The sequence below is a fragment of the Pan paniscus genome, chromosome 11 (genome assembly GCF_029289425.2).
Source record: "Pan paniscus chromosome 11, NHGRI_mPanPan1-v2.0_pri, whole genome shotgun sequence".
NCBI classification, from domain to species: Eukaryota; Metazoa; Chordata; class Mammalia; order Primates; family Hominidae; genus Pan; species Pan paniscus.
Window position 1 is genome coordinate 109,060,220 of NC_073260.2, and position 18,395 is coordinate 109,078,614.

Below are 18,395 nucleotides of genomic sequence, written 5' to 3' on the forward strand. Positions count from 1 at the left end.
TGTAATAATCCCCACACATCAAGGGCAGGACCAGGTAGAGGTAATTGAATGATTGGGGCAATTTCCCAAATGCTGTTATGGTGATAGTGAGTCTCATGAGATCTGATGGTTTCATAAGTGTTTGGCATTTCCCCTGCTTGCACTCATTCCCTCTCCTGCGTCCCTGTGAAGAGGTACCTTCTGCCGTGATTGTAAGTTTCCTGAGGCCTCCCCAGCCATGCGGAACTTTGAGTCAATTAAACCTCTTTTCTTTATAAACTATCCAGTCTTGGGTATTTCCTCATAGCAGTGCGAGAACTGACTAATATGGTAAATTGGTACCAGAAAGTGGGGTGATGCTGTAAAGATACCTGAAAATGTGGAAGCGACTTTGGAACTGGGTAACAGGCAGAGGTTGGAACAGTTTGGAGGGCTCACAAGAAGACAGGAAAATGTGGGAAAGTTGAGAACTTCTAGAGACTTGTTGAATGGCTTTGACCCAAATGCTGATAATGATATGGACAATGAACTCCAGGCTGAGGTGGTCTCAGATGGAGATGAGGAGCGTGTTGGGAACTGGAGTAAAGATCACTCTTGCTCTGCTCTAGCAGGGAGACTGGTGGCTTTTTGCCCCTGCCCTAGAGATCTGTGGAACTCTGAACTTGAGAGAGATGATTTAGGGTATCTGGCAGAAGAAATTTCTAAGCAGCAAGGCATTTAGGAAGTGACAGAGCATAAAAGGAAAATTTGCAGTCCGATGATGCAGTAGAAAAGAAAAACCCATTTTGTAGGGAGAAATTCAAGCTGGCTGCCAAACACTAATCACCAAGACAATGGGGAAAACACCTCCAAGGCATACCAGTGACCTTCCTGGCAGCCCCTCTCATCATAGGACAAGAGGCCTAGGAGGGAAAAATGGTTTCCTGGGCTGGGTCCCGGGCCTTCCCTGCTGCATGCAGCCTTGGGACTTGGTGCCCTGTGTCCCAGCTGCTCCAGTCTTTGCTAAAAGGGACCAAGGTATAGCTGAGGCTGTTGTTTCAGAGGGTGCAAGCCACAAGCCTTGGCAGCTTCCACATGGTGTTGGGTGTGCGAATGTGCAGAAGACAAGAATTGAGGTTTGGGAAACTCTGCCTAGATTTCAGAAGACATGTGGAAATGCCTGGATGTCCAGGTAGAAGTCTGCTGCAGGGACGAAGACTTCATGGAGAACCTGTGCTAGGACTGTGTGGAAGGGAAATGTGGGGTTGCATCCCCGACACCGAGTCCGCACTGGGGCACTGGCTATGAGAGGAAGGCCACCATCCTCCAGACCCCAGAATGGTAGATCCACCGACAGCTTGCACCATGCACCTGGAAAAGCTGCAGACATTCAACACCAGCCTGAGGCGTGTTGAGTACCATGCAAAACCATAGGGGCAGAGCTTTTTAAGGCTGTGGGAGCTCACCTCTTGCATTTGCATGATCTGAATTTGAGACATGCAGTCAAAGGAGATCATTTTGGAACTTGACTGCCCCTATTAGATTTCAGACTTGGCATGGGGCCTGTAGCCCCTTTGTTTTAGTCAGTTTCTCCCATTTGGGATGGGTGTATTTAGCCAATGCCTGTCCCCCCATTGTATCTAGGAAGTAACTTGCTTTTGATTTTACAGGCTCCTAGGTGGAAGAGACTTGCCTTGCCTCAGATGAGACTTTGGACTTGGACTTTTGAGTTAATGCTGGAATGAGTTAAGACTTTGGGGGATGGGGACTGTTGGAAGGGCATGGTTGTGTTTTGAAATGTGAGGACATGAGATTTGAGAGAGGGGGCAGGGGCAGAATGATATGGTTTGGCTCTGTGTCCCCTCACAAATCTCACCTTGAATTCTAATAATCCCCAGGTGTTAAGGGCGGAACCAGGTGGAGGTAATTGAATGATGGAGGTGGTTTCCCCCATGTTGTTCTTGTGATAGTGAGTTTCATGAGACCTGATGGTTTCATAAGCGTCGGGCATTTTCCCTGCTTGCATGCATTCTCTCCTGTGGCGCTGTGAAGAGGTGCCTTCTGCCATGATTGTAAGTTTCTTGGGGCCTCTCCAGCCGTGTGGAACTGTGAGTCAATTAAACTTCTTTTCTTTATAAATTACCCAGTCTCTGGTATTTCTTCATAGCAGCGTGAGAATGGACTAACACACCTGTAGTGGTTCAACTTAGATTTTTTGACTTTAGAGTGGGTTTTTCATGGTACTTAAATGGATTTCTGACTTCAGATATTTTAGATTTACAGTGGACTTATTGGGACATAACCTCCTAGTAAATTAAGAACTATCTGTGTATATATGTACACACATATGCAAACAGTTGAGGCTTGTTATTTGTGGATTCCATATTTGCAAATGTACCTACTCACCAAAATTATTTGTAAGCCCAGATCAGTAGTACTTGTTGTACAGGTCATTCACAAACATGCACTGAGTAGTGGAAACACTTGAGTCTCCTGATACAACACATTCTTAGCTGAGGTTGTACAAGGGAATGCTTGCCTTCTTTTTTCAGCACTCATACTGTAAGCAAGTATCTTTTTTGCAGTCTGTTTATTGCCATGCATTTTTTTGTTTTTGTTGGTCATTTTGCTGTTTAAACTAGCTCCCAAGTATAATGCTAAAGTGTTCTTTCGTGTTGCTAAGTGCGAGGTTATAAGGTGCTTTACAGAGAAAGCGCATGTTACATACGCTGTTGGCTATGAGTTCAGTGTTAATGAGTTAGCAGTCTGTATTAAATAAGGTGTCTTTAAACAGAAACACATATAAAATGAATTTATGTATTGATTGGTTCATGAAAACCTTGTGATTACAGGAACCTAACCCTGTATTTCCCCTAGGAGCAATGGTTGTGTATTTGCTAATTCAGTTTTCACAGTGACTTTATAGAACATTACTACCACAGATAGCAAAAATTGATAGTACATATATGAATGAATGGGTTATAATATGTCTGATTCCCTTATTCAGTAAAATTAAATTCTTAACATACTCACTGATTATTTTAAAAACACGATAGTTTTGTGAGTTGTATAATATATGAAGTTATTTTGAAGTGAAACTATATTTGGGGTGCAGTTAAATGTGTTGATTAATGCTAATGTGTCAAAGTTTGTAGTTTAAAAAAACCCAAATTTATTGAATTAACCTTTTTTTTTTTTTTTTTTTTTTTTTTTTTTTTTTTTTTGAGACAGAGTCTCACTCTGTTGCCCAGGCTGGAGTGCAATGGGGTGATCACAGCTCACTGCAACCTCCGCCTCCCGGGTTCAAGCGATTCTCCTGCCTCAGCCTCTCAAGTAGCTGGGACTACAGGTGCACGCCACCACGCCCGGCTAATTTTTGTATTTTTAGTAGAGACAGGGTTTCACCATGTTGGCCAGGCTGGTCTCAAACTCCTGACCTCAAGTGATCCACCCGCCTCAGCTTCCCAAAGTGGTGGGATTACAGGCGTAAGGCACCACGCATGGCGATGTAACCATTTTTAAGTGTATAGTTCAGCAGTGTTAAGTACATTCACATTGTGCAACGTCTGTGGTTTTACTTAATAGGATTATGGATTTAAATAGTAGCTTGTTACTGAATTTAATAAAAGTATTTGGAATTATTAATTGCCCTTTAACTTATTTAAGATTTGTAATGCAGTTTAGGTTCTGTATTTTTGATAATTGTGTAATAGAGTGTCTTATCTAATAAATTATGGATTTGAGTTTGCTTTGCACTCACATCTTCCCCACTTCTTTTTTAGTGCTTTTTTAGGACCAAAGGATATATTTCCTTACTCAGAAAATAAGGAAAAGTATGGCAAACCAAATAAAAGAAAAGGTTTTAATGAAGGTTTATGGGAGATAGATAACAATCCAAAAGTGAAATTTTCAAGTCAACAGGTAAGTCATATTACATAAAATTTGGTATTACTTATTTAATCCTGGGGAATAATCACTATCCTAGCTGTAGGAAAATAAATACTAAAAGCCTTGGGAATTTCATACTAGCTTGTTGTGTTCTTATTTGTGAGGTTGAACCTTGGGCATTTTATATCAAAATGAATTGACAAAATCATTATTTTGTGTAGTTAAACAGATCTCAAGAAACTGGGAACTATTCAGTTATTTAACTCCTGATAGAGGGTTTAATACGTCATTGAATTTAAAGCTGTATGTACTGTTCTAAATTTAGGTTTTGCGACTTACATGGTGTATGCCTAAGTTTTCTTATTCTCTTTAATTAATTAATTAAATTTCTTTTTTTTTTTTTTTTTTGAGGTGTAGTTTCGCTCTTGTTGCCCAGGCTGGAGTGCAATGGTGCAATCTTGGCTCACTGCAACTTATGCCTCCCGGGTTCAAGTGATTGTCCTGCCTCAGCCTCCCAAGTAGCTGGGTTACAGGTGCCCACCACCACGCCTGGCTAACTTTTTGTATTTTTACTAGAGACAGGGTTTTGTCATGTTGGCCAGACTGGTCTCAAACTCCTGACTTCAGGTGATCCACCCACCTCAGCCTCCCAAAATGCTGGGATTACAGATGTGAGCCATTGCGCGCAGCCTTTAATTTCTAAATCCATAGAATTGTATTGGAATATGAACCTCATGAGTTAAATTAGTATGTGACAAATGTACTTATAGCACTATGCAAATTATATTTATTGGTGTCAGCAGCCACCTTATACCTTCTTTTCTGTGGTTTTTCGCATGGGTCCAGAGCTTTTATTAATTTATATGTGATAGTAAATTTTCATGGAGTGGTTTGCCTTTATCCAATTTGTATTGTTTTTATCCTACAGAAAACACTGGTTCTCTTACTTCTCCTTTGTGTTGGTATTGATGTGATTTAGAAAAAAATTTTATTTTTTTTGAGAGGAGTCTCGCTCTGTCGCCCAGGCTGGGGCGCATTGGCTCTATCTTGGCTCACTGTAAGCTCCACCTCCTGGGTTCACACCATTCTCCTGCCTCAGCCTTCCGAGTAGCTGGGACTACAGGTGCCCGCCACCACACCCGGCTAATTTTTTGTATTTTTAGTAGAGACGGGGTTTCACCGTGTTAGCCAGGATGGTCTCAATCTCCTGACCTTGTGATCCGCCCGCCTCGGCCCCCCAAAGTGTTGGGATTACAGGCCTGAGCCACTGTGTCCAGCCTAATTTTTTGTATTTTTAGTAGAGACGGGGTTTCACCTTGTTAGCCAGGATGGTCTCAATCTTCTGACCTTGTGATCTGCCCACCTCGGCTTCCCAAAGTGCTGGGATTATAGGCTTAGAAAAATTTTTTATATTGTCGATTGCACTCTTGAATTGTTGCATATATTCCCAAATGAATGTTCCAGAACTCTTAACGATTTAAAATAAACAGATGGCTTTATAATAGGATCAGAGGGCTATGAGAGGTCTTTATGAAGATAATTGGGACAGTTTCTCTTTCATCAATAAACGTCCTCTGTTTAAGACCTGAGGTCCAAAAACTACGAAGAGCACGAGTAAATCTAAAGAAGCGAGGTAGCAACAAAGTGGAAATTCTGCAGCTTTTTACTTTTTTTTTTTGTTGTTGTTGTTGTTGTTGTTGTTGAGATGGAGTCTCACTCTGTTGCCCGGGCTGGAGTGCAGTGGCGTGATCTCGGCTCACTGAAGCCTCTGCCCCCGAGGTCAAGCAATTCTCCTGCCTCAGCCTTCCGAGTAGCTGGGATTACGTGCGCTTGCCACCGTGCCTGGGTAATTTTTGTATTTTTAGTAGAGATGGGGTTTCACCATCTTGGCCAGGCCAGTCTTGAACTCCTGACCTCGTGATCCACCCACCTCAGCCTCCCAAAGTGCTGGGATTACAGGCATAAGTCACTGTGCCCGGCCTAGCTTTTTACTCTTAAACCGATAAATTTTATTTCTTCACATGTGCCATGCTTTACCTTGGAGAACTTTTTAGATACTGTTCTATCTGGAACATATAAATCTTTCATTGATGCTCCAAGGCCACATTAAATGATAAGTGACTTTATTACTTCCCAGTACTTACTTGTTAATGGATTCATCGAACCATATCATAATTGTTTCTGTACTTGTCTGTACCTGCTACAGAATATTATGTTGCCTTTGTGAACAAAAGTTTATGTCCTGTGTGCCCAGCATGTACACGTGTGAGAAGAATAGCTAATCACTAAATATTTGTTGAATGGCTACATGGTTTCTTATTATTATTGCCTTGACTGTGTGATGGGAAGACATCTGTCTAAAGAGACAGAATTGATTGTTTTCTGAAACTTAACGTCTTGTAATTTCTTTTTTGTTGTTGTTTTTTTGGAGACAGCGTCTTGCTCTGTCGCCCAGGTTGGAGTGCAGTGGTACAGTTTTGATCTTGTCTTGCTGCAACCTCTGCCTCCTGGGTTTTAAGCTATACTCGTGCCTCAGCCTCCCGAGTAGCTGGGATTACAGGCGCGTGCCACCATGCCTGGCTAATTTTTGTATTTTTGGTAGAGATGGGGTTTCACCATATTAGCCAGGCTGGTCTTGAACGCCCGACCTCAAGCGATCTGCCTGCCTCAGCCTCCCAAAGTGCTGGGATTACAGGTGTGAGCCACAGTGCCCAACTATGTTTTGTAATTTCTCTTGGATCATTTGTCCTGTGATTGCACCTTTATGGTCTTTTTTATCCTCCAAATTGCCAAGCCTTGTCACCATATAATCTTGGAGTTTTTTTTTTATTTTTATTATTTGAGACTGCGTTGCCCAGGCTGGGGTACAGTGGTGCAATCATGGTTCACTACAGCCTCGACCTCCTGGGCTCAGGCCGAGGAGGGAGGATGCCTTGAGTCCAGGAATTGAGGCTTCAGTGAACCATAATTGCGCCACTGCCTCCAGCCTGGGTGATAGAGTGAGACCCTGTCTCTAAAAATAAAAATAAAAATAAAGAATTGTAGATATTATTGGGGTAAAAACTTATTTTGTGAAATTGATAGAGTTGATTGCTCACAGGCAGCAACTAAACAATCAAATGCATCATCTGATGTTGAAGTTGAAGAAAAGGAAACTAGTGTTTCAAAGGAAGATACCGACCATGAAGAAAAAGCCAGCAATGAGGTATGTTCTATTTCTCCTAACATTTTAAACCCATTTTGTTTCAAGGAAGAAATAATGAAATGAGTTGGCCATGATTAATTAGTAAGTAATTTTTAAAGTACTTGAAAAGTGAATTAGAAAATATTTAAGGCTTATTTCCTTGTGTAAATATTAAGTACAGTATTGTCAAACAATTTATGCATCTTTAAGATGCATACCTGGTATTATTTGAAGTTATTTTTATATGTAAAACATGAAGTCCAACTATAGGGTGCAGTAGTGTTAAGGATTTTTTTTTAAAGAGAAGTGTTGTAGGATGGATGTACTGGAAAAAGCATTAGACTAAATTTTTTAAAACCTAGGTTGATGTCCAACTGTATGTGATCTGTGTGTGAAGATGACTCCTTTAGCCCTTCCAGGCCTAATGAAATGGTTGTTAGATGATCTTCAGTGTCCCAGCCACCCTTTAAAATTCACAATTCAAATTTATCCACCCCTATAATTCAGAATTCTAGTGTAGAAAAAGTAGTTTTATAAATTTAAATAGACAGACTTCCTGGTGTACTGGCAACCATGACTTACATTTGATCTGACAGTGGAAATGCATTTTTCTCACTTTATAATGTTGAGACACAGTGTTTTTAATTTCAGAACTCTACAGAGCAAAACCGATTTCCCCAATGCTTTCAGTTAAACGTGCTTGTAACTTTTAGTTTAACAGGGTTTCTTTCATTCCTGGAATAATTTATTCAGTATTCAGTTTTCTTTTTTCTTTTTTAGGATGTGACTAAAGCAGTTGACATAACTACTCCAAAAGCTGCCAGAAGGGGGAGAAAGAGAAAGGTAATTTCACTGACTTACCAACCACGGGGATCTGAAAAGAATTTTTATTTTAATTGGGTTGAGGGAGAGTAGATACAATGAAACCTTAAATTTCAGCTTTTATTCTAGACCCTTTAATTTTTTATGGGTTATGTTTTACTTGGCAAAACTATCTGTGTTTCTTTCTTAGTGATATAGCACCCTTAAAATAACTTGAGTGGTAAAGGAAATAAAATGCACCAGTTTTCATTCATTTAAATGACTGTGCTTCAGTTTTCTCTAAAATGGGTAGAAATATATACTCCAAGGTTGTGGAGGATTAAATGATTTAACATATGTAAAATGTTTATGCTAAATCCTGATACCTAAACACTAGTAAGTGTTATATAAGTGTTGTCCATTATGTTGTTGTTGTTGTTACTTCACAACGTTGTGAGAAATGAGTGTGAGTGACAGTGCAAGGTTAGGTACATAGTAGGCTTTTAATTAATATGAAATTTTCCTTCCATATACGAAGTTTTGTTCACACCCTTTTCTGACCTATTTATGTCTCAAATTATCATCATATACCAAAGATGCAAAGAAAACCAAAAGTTCAGTATCTCATGAGTAGGTAAACTATGAAAATAAATAATTACAGTGGCTTATTTGTTGTGCAGTATAGGTTGGAGGTGGTGTGATAACAAGATTTTAAAATACAGGCAGAATTTTGTCAGGCGGATGAAGGAGCAGGGAAGGACACATGAAGCCATTTCACATAGAGGAAATTCCTACTCAAGCATCTTGAGTATTGTATTTCATTATTAACACACCATAAAGTCTGAGGGAAATGGGTACCAAAAAAACCTGATGTTGTCCTAAAGACCTTGGAACTTACAGAAGTGATGGGAAATGATTGAATTATTTTAAATTTTAGATACCTCCTTTTAAAAAATTTTTTTAAGAGATGGGGTCTCATGCTGTCACATAGGCTACAGTAGTGCAGTGGCACAATCATGCCTCACTGCAACCTGAAACCTGTGGGCTCAAGGGATTTTCCCATCTTACCCTCCCTAATAGCTGGGACTGTAGAAGTGTGCCACCATACCCGGCTAATTTTTTTTTTTTTCTTTTTGAGACGGATCTCGCTCTGTCGTCCAGGTTGGTGTGAAGTGGTGCGATCTTGGCTCACTGCAACCTCCACCTCCCGAATTCAAACAATTCTCCTGCCTCGGCCTCCCAAGTAGCTGGGATTACAGGCACGCACCACCATGCCCAGCTAATTTTTGTATTTTTTTGTTTTGTTTTTGTTTTTGTTTTGAGACGGATTCTCACACTGTTGCCCCAGCTGAAGTGCGGTGGCGCCATCTCGGCTCACTGCAACCTTCACTTCCCAGGTTCACGTGATTCTCCTGCCTCAGCCCCCCGATTAGCTGGGATTACGGGTGCACACCACCATGCACACCTAATTTTTTTGTATTTTTAGGAGAGATGAGGTTTTACCATGTTGGCCAGGCTGGTCTTGAACTCCTGGCATCAAGTGATCCACCCACCTCGGCCTCCCAAAGTGCTGGTGTGAGCCACCACGCCCAGCTAATTTTTGTATTTTTAGTAGAGACGGGGTTTCACCATGTTGGCCAGGCTTATCTCGAACTCCTGACCTCAGGTGATCTGCCCATCTCAGCCTCCTGAAGCTCTGGGATTACAGGTGTGAGCCACCGGGCCTGGCCTATATATATATTTTTGATAGACATGGGGTTTTGCTATGTTGCCTAGGCTGATCTCTAACTCCCAGCCTCGGTGATCCTCCCAAAGCACTAGGATTGCAGATGTGAGCCTCTGTACACAACTTGATGCCTCTTTTTTCTTTTTTTTTTTTTAATATAAATTTGTTTTTTTTTTTTTTTGGATACAGAGTTTCATTCTGTCACCCAGACTGGAGTGCAGTGGCATGATCTTAGCTCACTGCAACCTCCACCTCCCGGGTTCAAGCGATTCTCCTGCCTCACTCAGCCTCCTGAGTAGCTGGGATTACAGACGTGCACCACCACGCCTGGCTAATTTTTGTATTTTTAGTAGAGATGGGGTTTCACCATGGTGGCCAGGCTGGTCTCAAACTCCTGGCCTCAAGTGATCCGCTCACCTCTGCCTCCCAAAGTGCTGGGATTACAGGCATCCGCCACCAGACCCAGCTAATTTTTTGTATATTTAGTAAAGACGGGGTTTCACTATGTTGGTCAGCCAGGTCTTGAACTCCTCACCTTGTGATCCGCCTTCCTTAGCCTCCCAAAGAATGCGTCATTTTTTTAAAGCAGTGTGAATGATGGGGATTGGATTGGGGCAGTGAGACCAGTTCACTGTAAAATTCATTCAGAATTTTAGTACTAACTTTACTGGACTTGGCATGGATTTGAGTAGTCAGTAAAGAAGACAAGGTCTTTGTTTCCATTGAACTTACATTTTTTTTTTAGACAAAAAATAAATATTTAAAATAAGAGGGTTTAAATGGGGAGTTAATGAGTTGGCAACAGACTAGGCTACAAAAGGCCTTTCTAAGGAGTTGGCATGAGACTGGAAGGACAAGGATCTTATAGATTTTTTAAGTGGTGTAGACGAGAGATGGGATTTAAGAGCACTTTAAGAGGTTAAGTTGATGGTTGATGAGAAGTGGATGGTAAAGGGGGCAGGGGAGGGAACTAGAATCTAAGGTGGCTCTAAGGTCTTTACTTGAATAAGCTAGTTATTGGGAGTGCAGAGGATGTTGGTTTGGAATCATAGGCATGAGTAAGGGGAAGGTGAAGCACCTGTGGGAACTGAAGTGAAGAGATATATATATTGTTCTGGCACCAAAGAGGGAGAAGATGTAAGTTACAGATGCAGTCTCTGGCATGAAGATAGGGTAATAGATGAGGTCAAAGGAGAACGGTTTATTGAGAGGATGCAGAAACCAGAATCCTGAAGGAATATAATGGAGAGGGGGAAAGGTTGCTCTGTGAAATTATGGCTGAGAATGAACTGTCAAGAGAAAATCTAAGAGGGTATCAAGCTAAACAAGGGAAGGGAGAATGTCCAGAATGAAGAAGTGGTCAGTAATGTCCTGATTTAGACAGGGTCCCAGTAAGATACTTGCCAAATAGGCTGCTCTAGGATACTTTCAGGTGAACTCCATTTAGTTGAATGGTAAGGACAGAAACTAGATTAAGGCGTTAGAGAATAAATGTTAATGGTAAAGTTACACTGTGCTTTTTAAATCTTTGAAGGCAAGGAGAATGTGGCAACATAATAGGGATTTTCATAGCTGAGGGAAAGTGTTAAAATGACAAAAGACAGTAAATGCCTTAACACTTTTTCTCTGCAAAATTAGGAAAGATCAAAGATGTGGAGTCAGTATAAATTATTTTATGTAAATACATGTTGGATGAGAGAATGGAGGGGACATTTGAAGGAACTGACTTAACAAGGAGGAGATGGATGTTTCAGTCTCTTAACACTGAAGGGGAGGGATGGAGGAGGCTCTGAAAATTTCTTGGGACACTAGGAAATTAAGGGAATTCCTTTCTACAGCCCTTACTCCCTTCTGCCCCATCCACATCAAAGCAAGACTTTGGATGTGGTACAAGTGGGGAAGAATAGATTGAGTAAATTATGCAGCTGTTGATGGGAGGAGGAGGCCTGATCAGATAGGGTAAAGTGACTTTGAGATCTCAACTGAGATTGCATAAAATGAATGCATGTTTGTACATTTTTTTTTCCCAGCAGGCTTCAGCAGCTGGGAATAATAGAACAGAGAAGGTAGAATTGTATAGTAACCTCTCTTGAGGATTTGTGGGACAGATACAGCAAAACAAGGATGTGGAGGACTTATGAATACATTTGAATAGTAATCCCATGAGGTTTTTGTGTGTGTGTGAGGTGGTGTGTTTTTAGTTAAGATCAAGGAAGCTGGTAGAGCTAGAAAGGGGTAAAAAATGAAGAGAAAATGAGGGTTAGATGTCTCAGAGCAAGTAAAATATGGAAGAAATAAATCTGTAGTCGGTAGTTTAAAATATTAGCATTTAAGATGTTTAAATATTTAAGCATATCCTAAGAGTGGAAAAAAAAGTTTTAAATATATATATTTCGTATAACTTCATTGGTCCTTTCTTTAGATAAAATATTTATTCTTTGATTTTATTTTCATGAGGAATGGTTCTGACTTGCATGATTTTGCTATAATAGTCATGAACACACGTGCATGGTAGGGCTGATCTCTTAGTATTAGTGTTAATATAGTTTTAATTATTATTGATGAACTTGTTACACTTATTGGTACCTCCTTAAAAACCATCTCTTTTACCTATAATTCTTTGTTTTTTTTGAGACGGAGTCTTGCTCTGTTGCCCAGGCTGGAGTGTGGTAGCAGGATGTCAGCTCACTGCAATCTCTGCCTCCTGGGTTCAAGTGATTCTCCTGCCTTAGCCTCTTGAGTGGCTGGGATTACAGGTGCCTGACTTATTTTTGTATTTTTAATAGAGATGGGGTTTCACCATGTTGGCCAGGCTGGTCTCGAACTCCTGACCTCGTGATCTGCTAGCCCCAGCCTCTCAAAGCGCTGAGTGGGAATTACAGGCATGGGCCACTGCACCCAACCCTACCTATAATTCTTATTCAGTGTTTTGATTTATTTCCAAAAGCAGAAAGTGTAAGTGGAGAGAGTCTTCTTTGCACCAAAGAATTGACCAGTTATAACTGAATTTTAGACAAATTATGCCCTCTTAACTCCTCAGTAGGAAAAGAGCTCTCAGTCTTGAGTTCTTAAGCTTTGTTACCTGGGGAGCTTTATAAAAACACAGAATCCTGGTTCCCTGACTCAGAGCTATTGAATCAGGATTGGGGCAGGGCAACTTTGTAAGTTCTTAAAATTCTAGAAATAAAACCTGAGCTAATAATGTTCAGGGAGGAATTTTCAGTGTTCTCTGAGAACAACTTAAGGGTTACCTTAGATGAGTTTTAATAATACTTTTAATATGCTTCATTATGTTTCAGTTATTTAAAGAAATGTTTAAAAAACTAATAAAGAAATGGATACATTCGTAGAAGTGGAATTGCCATATAAAGGTTTTTTGTTTTGTTTTGTTTTTTTGAGACAGTCTTGCTCTGTCGCCCAGGCTGGAATGCAGTGGCATGAATTTCGGTTCACTGCAACCTCTGCCCCCTGAGTTCCAGCAATTCTCCTGCCTCAGTCTCCTATGTAGCTGGGATTATAGGTGTGCGCCACAAGCCTGGCTAATTTTTTGTGTTTTTAGTAGAGAAAGGGTTTCATCATGTTGGCCAGGCTGGTCATGAACTTCTAACCTCAAGTGATCCACTCACCTTGGCCTCCCAAAATGCTGGGATTACAGGCGTGAGCCACTGTGTCCAGCCCTATATAGAGATTTGCACATTCTACATTGCCAATACTCATTCATAATTATGTGCTTTCATAAAGTATCAGTTTATTGATACCAGCTTATTGATCATTGGTAGTCAATGTATGAATGATTCTCCACATGCTTATCAACACTGGGCATTATGTTTACAAATCATTGATGAAAAGGCAATTTTTAATTTTTTTAATCAATGAGATTGGATTATGCATGTTTTTGAATGCCTTCTTGTTTTTATCTTTAGTGATACAGTTAATGCTGAATTCTAAATAGTTGGGGGAGTTGGGGAAGGAGCCCATCTCCTCCTTTGGTCTTTCTCTTTCCTCCTTTTGCAGTTATGATCAGTACCAACTGCTGCCTCATGTTTACATTTTGTTTCTAATTTGTGTTCTTAACCTTTGTTCCATGCTAATACTTAAATCAATAGTACTGATTCTCATTTGGGGCCATTCTCTCCAGGAGAATCATACTAGCAATTATCAAAGGGCATTAGAGTTTGCAGATGGTCAGTGGATTCCTTACTCTCTGTTGTAGTAAATCCTTTCTTACGGGAAATAAGAATAACTCCTAAAGGAGAACTGTTAGGTAACAGTCTCAGTTTAGAAATAACATGTGTCTGTATGAACGAAGAATTAGAAATAACATTGTGTTAGTTGCAGTGTAATCACATACTTTGTTCTCCATATTGCATCAAGAATATTAGCTTTATTTTTACAAATGACTTCATTTCTAAGAAGTTTTTTGTTTTTTTTAAGAGTTGTTCACTAGAGTTATAAACTAAGTTTGAAGATGTTACTCTTGAGTTGATTGTTGAAAAAACAAAGATCATATAGAGGTTATATCTATACTTGAACTCAACGTTACCATAGACTGGCATATTTTTGCCATCGAATTAAACTTTGAGTGCCTACTATTTGCTAAATAAGTTAATTAAATTTTTGTAATTCAGGCAGAAAAACAAGTAGAAACTGAGGAGGCAGGAGTAGTGACAACAGCAACAGCATCTGTTAATCTAAAAGTGAGTCCTAAAAGAGGACGACCTGCAGGTAGGATTACTGATGTTTAAATATCTGTTTGGCTTGTGATTAATATTCCAGTCCATTTAAAGTGTTGCTGCCTCAAATATTTTGGAATGAAGCAAATAGGCAATTGATTATGTGTAACATACAGATTTCAAAGGAGATAAACATGATTTGTGCTCTGTTTCAAAGTATTTAAATTTGAAATAAACTTTGCTTTATCTCTGTTATGTTTTCCCTAAATAGTGGTAAGAGAGGCTGTGGGGAGGTTAAAATTATCATGAATAATGGGTTTATTTTACCTTTCACTTAAGAGTTGTAAGATTTCAAAATGGAGTTAAAATCAGAGAATGAGAAATAGCATTTGATTAAAGTCATTAATATTTTAAATTTTTGCATTCTTTATTGATAGGGATTTTGATTTCTACAGTTTGCAGCTCTCTTCAGCATTGCCTATTTAAAAGTATTTTCTTAATTTGGCAAATTGGAAATATTTTGGAAAAATCTTTGTAAAACAAAACCAAAATTGAGTGAATTTTTTTTCTACTTTTTAATAGGATTCTTACTGAAAATGGGGGGTAAGATGAGTAATACCCAGAAAAGAAAAAAGATTTTTATTTATATATTTTGGAGTTTAATATTGCAGTGGATAAAATTAATAGTGCTAGGGAAACTCAGTGAATTTTGATATGAACTTCCAAAGATATGTAACTGCATAAGTAATATAATATGTATATGAATATTAAATATAAGTGCTGTTTCCTATTCTAAAGTTGAATTTTGTGACATTACTGTTAAAACGATAGTGAAAAATGTTTTAAGCCCTCTCAGTCATAATAAGGACAAATTGAGGATTACTCTGTTTACCTCTTTATAAATTTTTTGTTGTTGCTCATTTTAACCATGGTGGGGGAGGTATTATTTTTTCAATTTAGCAATAATTGTATCTGTAATAAGCTACTAATATTGTTAAATGGTATGTATCATTTCCAATATTTATATCTGAGATTTGTATCTTAAATAGAAACTAGTAGTTACTGATTTTTTTTCCATGTGTATATTAGCTACAGAAGTCAAGATTCCAAAACCAAGAGGCAGACCCAAAATGGTAAAACAGCCCTGTCCTTCAGAGAGTGACATGTGAGTTTATTTTTAATGTATAATTACGCAATAAATGAGACATTTGACTTTAAACAAGCACATATCTCTGCGATTTTATCAGTGTTCTCTTACAGGATGTTTGTTATTATTTTGATCTTTCTTAAAATTACAGGGAAAACTGGAAAAATTTTGTAAAGTAAAAATTGGTAAGGAATGGCTATTTATCATTTCATTAATTAAGACTCTTGGGTATATCAATTTATATAGATACTTAGATAATACAACATAAAATATATAATAGAGAAATTGGGCAAGATGGTATGTTTCAGGAATTTTAGAATATATTTGAAGTAATGTCACAAATTTTTTTTTTTTTTTTTTTTAAAGATGGGGTTTCACTCTGTCGCCCAGGCTGGAGTGCAGTGCTGCAGTCGCACACTGTAACCTCAAACTCCTGGGCTCAAGGAGCCTCTTCCCACTTTAGCCTCCCAAGTAGCTGGGACCACAGGTGTGTGCCACCACACCTGGCTAAGTTTTTTTGATGAGACTGGTCTCATAGTTCCCAGGCTGGTCTCAAACGATTCTCACACCTCATCCTTCCATAGTGCTGGAATTATAGGGGTGAGCCACGTGCCTAGCCTACAAATCTTTTTTTTATCTCCTCTAGAATAGGTGCTTTATTTAAAAATAGGGCTAAAATAATTTTTGTATGTAAATTCAATTTTTAAAGCATTTCAGAATAACTATTCAGTTATCCAGGAAATTGTGAGTGTTTTTTGGTTTTTTGCATTTTTCCCTTGCTGCCTTTTCTACTTGGATCCTTTTTACTTTGGCTTTTTTTGGGGAATCTTTGCCAGAAGGAATAGAGAGTATATTTAGACAAAGGGGGAGAAAAACTTTTTGTGGCTATTGTGTTTGAAGATTTGAAAGGCTTAAGTGGGGTATGTCTGTTAAGCATAGATTTACATTGTTTTGAATGAACTGATTATAGAAAATTCTAATTGTAGAACACTATTAGAGAATTGGTATGTTTCAACCAAAATATGTTTAAAGAGTTTCACTGCCAGTCTGTATTTACTTTCAAAAATAGTGGCACATAACAATATATTATATACTTGAAAATTACTAAGAGAGTAGACTTTAAGGGTTCTTACCACAAAATAAAAATATGTATGTGAGGTGGTATGGTAAATAGCTTGATTTAGCCATTCCACAGTGTATACATACATCAAAACATTGTGTTGCACACCATAAACACACAGAATTTTTACCTGTCAATTTTTAAAAATAGTGGCAGAAAAATACAACATACTTTAACTATTATAGTGAAATTAAGAAATTGGATACTTAACAGGTGAGTTGGCAGTCATTATTCCCTAGGAAATCTGAAATTCTGCTGGGAAAATACTGGGAGATCCCTCCGTTTTGGATATAATTAGTGTTCCCTAATTAGGTCCCAGTTTTCCCCCGGAGTATGCTTCCCACTCCGTTTGTCTTCATGGCTTTTGGCTGATTCCTCTGGAACTTCTCTACTTTTTCAGTATCATCCTTTGTTGCATCTGAAAAGGTCATTGGAAAATACTGCCCTCCTTATCAGCTGAGCAGCTTTCTCAGCCTACTTTCGGACCATAGTGATCTGAGGGCCCAGTGTACCTTTTTAGGAACTTATCCTTATCTCACTTACTTTCTCTTGATGGAGTCTGGTGTCACTTTTGGTAATGTAATACTTTTGTATGTGTGTTTAATTCTGGTCAGCTTCCTATGCAATTATTGTTAAGACTTTTCTCAGACATGCTCATCTTTTTATATTTAATAACAGATACTTTGAGTTTATAGGTTTTTGTGAGAAACCATCCCTCAGGAATCATTTGTCCATCTGAAGGATTAATGAAGTCCAATTTTAATTCTTAAGGATTGCAGCTATACCCTTTATTGGGTCTTTGACCCAGGCTATCACCCAATTTGAAAGTCCTACATCCTTACTTGAAAATAGGCTAATCTTTTTTGAACACATCTTTCTTGAACACTATCAAATTCACCTTGATAGTCATTTCACACTACCAGTATTCTATTTTGAAACTTCTTCACCCAAAGCCACAAGTTCATTGAATATATTTTCTTATTTCTGCTACGGTCCAACAGTTTTACCCATTGTATAATAACGTATTAGGGTTTCCAGTCTCCCAGCCCTAAAGCAAGTGACTACATGTTTTAGGTTTTTGGTCCTGGTGTCAGTTTCTCTATTAGTGAGCTTTTTCCTGAGGCAATGGACAACCCTAAAATAGCAGTAGCCTTTACAACGTTTATTTCTTATTCATGCTGTACGTAGGCTGAGTGTGAGCTATAACTACTCTTGGCTGTGTATCTGGGCACACACTCAGTGGAGTGCAGAACTAAACTGTATAAGCTCTTTTTAAACTTCTGCTCTTCACCGTTAGAACACCATGTATCTCTTAGCGTCTACTTCTTTGTCACGGGTACTGATGTGACACAACAGTAGAATAGAGCCCAGAAGAGCTAAAAACCAACTCATAATCCTCAGAAATGTTTGTTAAAGCCCACTGAAGCTCTTAGGGTTGTGTTTGCATTAGTCTTTGCTTATATTAACATATATTAAAAGATTAAGAAATCTACAAATACAACTTTGCTAATATCCCTTACCTACTAAAAAGGGAAATTGTCACAAGTCTGTATTTCATGGAAGAACCACTGGGAAAAGACTCATGGGTAGCAAGCAGTGATAGTCATGTTTATGTAAATTGTTTTGGCACAAAGATTATTTCACACCTTGAAATAATCTTTTTTATGACCTTAGGATAAATTTTTAAAATAAATCCCTAAAGTCACTTTTTAAAGACCAGCTGCATGGTATCCCACTGTATGTTTTGTAATTCTTAAGATCTATCCTATGTATGGATAGACGATTTTAAAAACATTGTCATCTATTCTTTTGTACATAATGCAAATATATTGGTTAGGATACATTGTTAGAAGCAGATTTGCTGGGTCAAATGGTATTTGTATTTTTAATAGCTATTT

The 18,395-nt window shown here is 38.7% G+C and overlaps 2 protein-coding genes across 11 annotated transcripts in view; one reads left to right on the forward strand and one right to left on the reverse strand.

Moving 5' to 3' along the window:
* PSIP1 (PC4 and SRSF1 interacting protein 1) overlaps positions 1–18,395 on the forward strand; it is a 46,953-nt gene that overhangs the window by 17,170 nt on the left and 11,388 nt on the right. For all 10 annotated transcript variants that reach the window (XM_008976205.4, XM_003822617.6, XM_024930034.4 and 7 more), the window contains exons 4-8: positions 3,741–3,879; positions 6,947–7,051; positions 7,811–7,873; positions 14,186–14,282; positions 15,320–15,395. In XM_008976205.4, coding sequence (XP_008974453.2) covers positions 3,741–3,879; positions 6,947–7,051; positions 7,811–7,873; positions 14,186–14,282; positions 15,320–15,395 — 480 coding nt within the window. The remainder of the gene's footprint in view (positions 1–3,740; positions 3,880–6,946; positions 7,052–7,810; positions 7,874–14,185; positions 14,283–15,319; positions 15,396–18,395) is intronic.
* SNAPC3 (small nuclear RNA activating complex polypeptide 3) overlaps positions 1–18,395 on the reverse strand; it is a 79,885-nt gene that overhangs the window by 6,022 nt on the left and 55,468 nt on the right. The window lies entirely within an intron of this gene.